Source organism: Dermochelys coriacea, chromosome 11, assembly GCF_009764565.3.
Source record: "Dermochelys coriacea isolate rDerCor1 chromosome 11, rDerCor1.pri.v4, whole genome shotgun sequence".
Classification (NCBI taxonomy): domain Eukaryota; kingdom Metazoa; phylum Chordata; order Testudines; family Dermochelyidae; genus Dermochelys; species Dermochelys coriacea.
The window spans coordinates 54,284,133-54,292,148 of NC_050078.2; the positions used below are offsets into that span (position 1 = coordinate 54,284,133).

The following is an 8,016-nucleotide window of genomic DNA, read 5'->3' on the forward strand; positions in this document are numbered from 1 at the left end:
AAATTCAGAAAGACTTAATAAAGGCGTATTGATGGTTTTTAAGCAACTGGATGATTGCAGGGGAGTTTTTTCCACTCTCAGTGGAAAATGAAGGGTTAGAGACACCAGATTGCAGAATTGAATCGATCTGGACTGCAGGAAGTAGCTATCAGAAATTTGCAGATGGCTGAGAAGGGGCTGTGAAATTTATGTAATCACTAAACGGAGAACTGTGAAAACTGACTGAGAGTAAGAAATATGAGGGTTACTAGGCTCCAGAAACACAGAATGGAAGCAATCCAGAACAAACGTGCTCCAGGTGTTCATAATTTTGGTGCCTGACCAGTCTGTGCCACAAACCATAGCCAGTCTGTGCCACTTAATTTCATTTAACCAACAGTCCCTCTGGGGCAGGAAGCAGCTGGATATGGTCTTTATTATATTTCTGGTGAGGATGGTCCAATGGTTAGGGCATAAGCCTGGGATTTGGGAAACCTGGGTTCAAGGAAACCCCACTTTGCCACAGATATCCTGTATGACACAGGGGAAAGTCACTCAGAAGTTCTCTATGCTTCCATTCCCCATCTGTAAAATGAATATATTAGCAATTCCCTATCCCACAGAGTGTTGTGAGGATAAATACATTAGATTGTGAGGCACTCAGATACTACAATAATGGTGGCCATAAAAGTACCTAACTATTTATCTACAAGAGAAATTCTCCAGAAATCATAAGTTCTTTACATCTAGAATAGTTTCCCTATCAACTGAGCATTCCAGATTGTTCCATGATACCCAGTAAAACCATCTTTTCTTTAAATGTGATGCAGGTTGGGTTGCCTTCTTCAGGTCAGAGTTCTAATGCTACACTCTGGTATAAAATGAGAAAGATCCTGAAGTATTAACTTCAGTCTTAATGGCTACTTGGGAATACTGTTGGGCAAAACTTCTGGAACCCTAAAGTGTTTATCAGTATGTGTATTGACTGTTAGATACACACAGTCTTTATTCCACTTTTCCCCAGAGAGAAATCTATTGCATAGTGGTTATGCAAGGTAGTTTTATCCCACACAACACTTAACTATATTTTTAAAGGTTATTTGCTGCTTGAATAACATTATCATCTTTGAAACAGTCTGCAGACCTTGGGAATTTGATATTTTAGCATTTATGGCAATGGATATAGTTAGAGAAGGATTTTGGAAAACCAGTAGAAGAGCAAGAAGATCTGTTCCAGTGCTGTAGTAAGTGGGGAATAATTGTAAATGTCTCAAATACAAGATCTCTTTGCCCTAGATACATTGTCGCATCAATTTTGCCCTGGACTAAGATTTCTGTGTATTAGCCATGTGACCCAGTCTCAGCAAATGTTTAGTGGTTGTAGATTCTACACCCCGAAACTACTAGCAATGGCGGGAAATAGTGCATATTTATTTTAGGAAGTTTTCTCAAGGAACAATGTAGACAAGAAATTTTCAAGAAATCCCATAATATACATCTATACATCCTGTTTTAATTTTTAAAAACTTTGTTTACAAGAGTGGCCTCATCACAGGACCTTTTTTATTATTTGGTGCATGTAATCTAGACGTTAACCTTTGGTAGATCAATAACTGGATTTGCATTGCTGAAATTATGTTCAGTGCGGGCAGTCAGAATACCTGAGTTTTACTATCGTGGAGATCAGCAGTAACGGGGAAAGCAAGTTGCTCTTCAGCAGATTGTAAAATCCCTTCATAGTAGGTCATCTTCTCTTTTAATTTAGAAGACATTATTTTGTGTTTTGTTTCTTTGAAATGGTTAGGGATAAACTTGTTCAATCTTATCTTTCTCGAAACTATGATTAGAAAGCATCCTGCCAAATCTGCTGACATAGCACAATGTGATGTGATGTGATGTGATGGCTCTGATGTGCCTGTTTTACATTGGATGTACTGATATCCATCACAATAATTCCTATCACACCTATAGGCAATTAGATTGCCTGATCTAAAGGGTAGTGAGAAAGGGGAAGAAATAAAATATTGTGGGTAAAGGTAAAAAGAAAAGGAGTACTTGTGGCACCTTAGAGACTAACAAATTTATTAGAGCATAAGCTTTCGTGAGCTACAGCTCACTTCATCGGAAGTGAGCTGTAGCTCACGAAAGCTTATGCTCTAATAAATTTGTTAGTCTCTAAGGTGCCACAAGTACTCCTTTTCTTTTTGCGAATACAGACTAACATGGCTGCTACTCTGAAACCTGGGTAAAGGTAGTGATGCTTGGGTCTGTAGAGTTATAGTATACACATGACCATTGTTAAACCATCATATGGTGTCTGGAGAAATGAGCACAGGGCTAGGAATTGTCAGGTGCTTGTTTTTCCACTTACTCGTGTGGTTTTAGGTGAATCCTTCCACATTTGTCTCAGTTTCCCCACCTGTAAAATGGGTCTCTTATTTACCCGCCTTCAATGAGGCATATTTGAGGATTAATTGGTATATATCTATCCTGTACTTTAAAGGTAGACCTTAAGAGGTCATCTAGTCCATCCTCTAAGACTGAGGCAGGATTAAATATATCTTGACCATCCTTGACTGGTGTTTCTCAGGCTAATATTCTGGGGGTGTATTAACAGAAGTGTTGAATGATGCTAAGTATTGTTTCTTGTCATTTTGATATTTTCATGTATTAATCACACTTTTTCAAATAGACCATTCCGAATGTTCCCTTTCTAAACTGGTACTGCAAAAATCTAGAGTTTGAAGGTGCCTTCATCACTGACAGTGGAAGATAATTGAATTCAAGGGAGCATAAATGGACAAAAATAATATATAACATAACATATTCTAGTTTCTAACCCTCTTTTATTTCTAATATCATAAACAATTTCATGAGGTAATATCATATACCTTTTTCTTGTTACAGTAGCTAATGAAAGAGACTCTTGCACAAAGGACTCTTTGCTGTACATGTGGTTTTTCCACCCTTAATTAAAACCCATTTTATTCCATCTCCTAGGTTCCTGGTTCAGTTCAGACAAGACAAAGTATGTGTGAAGTTTATACAGGGCAACCAGAAAAATGGCAACATCCCAACTTGTAAACGAAAAAACAACCGGCTCCTTGAAGTTGCTGTACCTTAACTGCAGTTGATCCCTCTACCTTTCATGGACTTGTGTTTTTGTTATAGTGCAATTTTTAGTTTTTTTGGCTGCAAATGGCTAATAGCTTTAGAAACCCTTGGCAAAATATTTGACTAATAAGCTTTTAAATCTTTCTTAATGCAGTAGTTTTAACCCTCAAAATGTACATTTTGTCCAGCGGCAACATTTTATGAACTGGCAAAATATCTGTTGCATATGATATGTGCTCTTTGTTTAGCCATTACATTTTAGTACAGCATACCATAAACCCACATATTAATGAAAAAACTATTAATACTCATTGGACTAGAAATCTGCCTAACAGAAGATATATAGATTGCATCATAAAAGACATGATGCTTATTGGTAACTTCTGCCCATTGCATTTTTATACCAATCTGTGCTGGTGATCTAAAGGGTTAATTGTTTGCTACCATTAGAGAGACTGGTAAAATTATGAGACTGAAACAGTAACTTTAATTGTAAACAGCTCTAAGAGGTATGTAACTTGATCTTTAACAGAATGTAGCCCAGGAGAACCTAATTCTGCACAGCAGAAGGAATGTACAACTTCCTATGCAACATATGCATATGGTTTTTATTTGCAGAAAAGAAGCTGGTGTTTCAAAACAGGCTTTCTCATTAGGTCAGATATTTTTAACGACTATACAGTAGGAAGCAGAGTAGAATTATTAAAGGGGCAACAACATTTCTTTCATTCACAAAAGCTATATAATTCAAAGCATATTTTCTATTCTGCTTTTTTCCTTAAATTACTGGTTAGCATTAGATCCTGAAAAATGCAGTAGTATGAATCATGAAAACTGCAAGGTATTTAAACTGGTTAGTTATATGAAGAGTTAGTCTTTTTCAGATATGGGCATGTACAATGTGCAATAAAACACCCATGACATTTTGTGAAAAATTATTTATAATACACTTTTGTGTGTAAGAGAGAGATGATTAGTATCGCCTGCATAGATGATGTAGGGATGAAAGTAGGTTTGTGGTTTTAATTTGCAGTTTTTTAGAATGTACACTACAGTTGTCAATTTGGGAAAAGTACTTAGAATTAAAAAGTTTTGTAATTCTGGGGGATGATGTATATAAATTGATATAATAATAAAATTGTCCTAATTCTCTGATGATTGGTACTCTTACGTTATAACCATATTTTTGTATTTCAGAACTGTTTTATATAAGGTTTTTTGTGCCTGATGTAATGTGTGCACAGAAACACTTTACAATCAAGAACTGCATTATAAACTTTCAGTGTAACTGACTGCAATTAATCTTTTATAAACCAGAAGCATTAGCTGAAAGCATGGATTTATGGGGACACTTTTGAGATTTTAGGTAGAGGTAACTATTCAAGTGAAGGGTTTGTTGAATGTAATTGTTTGATTTGTTGATGAAAGGACCATTGAGAAGTATTGCGTGCTTGCAGGCTGATACAAATCCCTGCCTTCAAAGACAGGTTAAGACATGCAATGCTGAAAGCCCAAGCATAAATAAAGTAAAGATAAACAAAGTTCAGAGTCTCATTAGTCTCCTGTTGGTGAAGTTATGTAGTATTTGTGAAGGTTTCCTTATGTTGTTGTTCTATTGTAATGTAGACTTTCAATATTAAAATCCTGCTATTTATTGCAGCAGTCACCAGGGCTTCACATGCACTCCTTACATGTCCAGAAAAACAGTTATTCCACTTTTGAAATTTTTGTCATATTTTGGTTTGGGTTAAAATGAAATAAAAGGGTTTAGCTGTGATTGGGGCACAAAATGATTGCTTTTGCTTGTCTCCTTAATGCTACCCCGGTGTACTTTTTTTGAATGGCGAAACTTGTGTGTTAAACTTTTCTTAAATGAGACAAAAGGTACCTCTTTCTCATAATCTTTTAGTAATACCAAAAGGCTCGAAATAAATCTGTGTTGTCAGATTAATGAATTGTAAATTTTAAAGCAGCCTACAATTTCTACAGCAATATTAGGGTGCACTCAGATTATGCAGTCATTACCCAAAAAACATAGCACAAAGGTGGTGATCTAATATTTCAAACTCCATTCTTCACATACAATGAATTAAAATTTCCGCTTGGCAAAGTGTAACCCAGTTAAAGCTACAAGGGCGTGTAAAGTTGTTTAACCTTTCAGACTACTTCCAGTAGGAACCTATTAGGGCCAAATTTTCAAAAAATAACCAGGAAATAAGGAAAGCAGATATGTAAATTCTGTCATTGGGAATGAGCGACAGGAGATGGATCACTGGATGATTACCTGTTCTGTTCATTCCCTTTGGGGCACCTGGCATTAGCCACTGTCAGAAGACAGGCTACTGAGCGAGATGGACCTTTTGGTCTGACCCAGTATGGCTGTTCTTTTGTCATTGGTTCCTGCAGTTGTTTGCATGTGGAAAATTAGTGGTGGAATTCAGGAGCATTTGAACACTTGACCCATGGAATCAATGTTACCTTTTCACTTTTGCATCAAGTCACTATATAAATGACTTCAATTTTATCCTCGGTGTGTATTTAAAATGATCATACTAAAAGGATAGTTGAGATAATTGAAGAAGATAAAGGCCTTTACCTTGGTTTCTATTGTGTTATTTGTTCTCCCGAACTGTGGTAATTTCTAACCTGTGAACTAGTTCATACTTCGTCATATATTGCAATTGGACACCTACAAAATTATTGAATTCTAAATGTACAGAAAGGTTTTTTTGAACATACATTATTTGGATATGTTCATTTAGTCATGATATTTTGAAGTTTAGAATAAGTATGCAGGGTGTTGAAAAGAAAATACAAGGTCATTTGCTTAGTTTCCTTTCCTTCCATTTCCTTTCTTAACCCTACTCTATTTTCTGCCAGTAACCATGCTCCCTTTGCATTGAGAAGCTGAGTGGTAGGCAGTTCTGCTGTGACACCATGTATTTCCTCTGGGGGCCTTGGTCATGCTGCAGCTGATCTTGGGATCACAGGGAGCTGCTGATATACACCCAGACCACATCTTCCCTTCCCTTTTTTACAGCAGCGAAACACCTGTTAAGTGTCTCTGTAAAATCATAGTGGAGAGACAGCACTGTAGTGCTTAATGCCCCTGCCTGTAGCTAAACTTGCAGTGTTACTAGTAGCACATAGGAGCCCCTGTCATGGACTAGGGCCCCACTGCACTGGGCACTGCACAAACCTAGAACAAAGGTAGTCTCTGTCAATGTTGTCCATTAGATGCAGCGCTTGTCTCCACTAGGACTACTCAGTGAGATGCTTAATGGGAATTAATTATCCTGTTGTAAACACACCTTTTTATGTCAGTGAAGACACAGCCACAGATGTAGATTAACATATGTAGGCTGTTTACAAGTTGGTGATGACCTTTGAGAGGAGATGCAAGCGAAAGTAGAGCAATGTGGGGAAGCTGGGGTGGAGGTGAGTCAGCGGTCTGGAGAGCAATGGCCTAGCTCCTAATGGTGGAAGCTTTAATTCTGAGTGGGGGATTTCCAGTGAGCCCCTGGCTTGTCCTAAAGGGGTAAGATGTAAACACTTGCCATGGGTCAATGCCAAAGCTGACCTGGGAGGGGGACACCAATATCCATATTTTGCAGAGGGATAGTTGTGGCAGGGTCTCCTGACTCCCAGTTCTTGAGATTTTAAGATTCTACTGGATAAGTTTATGGAGGAGATGATATGATGGGATAATGGGATTTTGGTAAGTAATTGATCTTTAAATATTCAGGGTAAACAGGCCTAATCCCCTGAGATGGGATATTAGATGGATGGGATCTGAGTTACCCAGGAAAGAATTTTCTGTAGTATCTGGCTGGTGAATCTTGCCATATGCTCAGGGTTTAGCTGATCGCCATATTTGGGGTTGGGAAGGAATTTTCCTCTAGGGCAGATTGGAGAGGCCCTGGAGGTTTTTCGCCTTCCTCTGTAGCATGGGGCATGGGTGACTTGAGGGAGGCTTCTCTGCTCCTTGAAGTCTTTAAACCATGATTTAAGGACTTCAGTAGCTCAGACATAGGTGAGGTTTTTCGTAGGAGTGGGTGGGTGAGATTCTTTGGCCTGCGCTGTGCAGGAGGTCGGACTAGATGATCAGAATGGTCCCTTCTGACCTTAGTGTCTATGAATCTACTCTGGTGCAACCGTAAAAAGGGACAAAAACCTGCTGGTGCTGAACTTATGTATCCCTTTACCTGTAATTTTTCATCTGTCATTGGAACTCTCAGTCAAGGATCACTGTTGGAGGGAACTCCCTGCATGAGGCTTCACCAAATAAGAAATAAAACTCTGTTCCTAGACCCATATCCCCTCTAAATCTATATGCTGCTACTTGTACTCCTTACAAGTTTTACCTGCATAGGATTGGGAAGAAGTTCAGATTTCAGGTTAAACCTGATATTCAGCTTAACCTGATATTGATGAGTGGTTTAGGAAAACATAAAATCTGAATTTTATGTGCAATTTTCTTGTGAAGCAACATCTCTTTCCAAATGATTTCACAATAACCTTTTTTTTTTCTTTCAATGACGTTCTACTGTATCCAATGTGATGTGAATCAGTTAAACCTTTCTCTAGACATTGCTTTCTTTGAACATTCTGCAAATTCAGCGTTCCTGTTGTCAGGATTTGGATTGGCTGCCTAAGGGAATAGTGTAAATAGGCCAGATTAACTTGATTTTCATAAAATGGCATCAAGCCAGAAACCTGTTTTTTGTTTTTGTTTTATAGAAGAGAAGAAGAGATTTTCCTTTTATGTTTATTTTTACAGTTTTATACTGAATTATATAATTGATTTTTCATTATACAAATCACGTCATCAGTAAACTAAGATGTACAGCATAAAGAATAGCATTCGTATTAGGCCAGGTTTGTTTGTGTTTTGTTTTGCTTTTACCAGAAGTGAAAGTATTG

The 8,016-nt window shown here is 37.7% G+C and overlaps 1 protein-coding gene across 4 annotated transcripts in view; it reads left to right on the top strand.

Annotated features, from left to right (window-relative positions):
- The window catches only part of MYO1B (myosin IB), a 177,425-nt gene extending 172,791 nt beyond the window's left edge, over positions 1-4,634 (top strand). For all 4 annotated transcript variants that reach the window (XM_038421890.2, XM_038421886.2, XM_038421888.2 and 1 more), the window contains one exon: positions 2,980-4,634. In XM_038421890.2, the coding sequence (XP_038277818.1) occupies positions 2,980-3,103 (124 nt within the window). In that variant the 3' untranslated portion in view covers positions 3,104-4,634. The remainder of the gene's footprint in view (positions 1-2,979) is intronic.
- Positions 4,635-8,016: the final 3,382 nt, after the last annotated feature.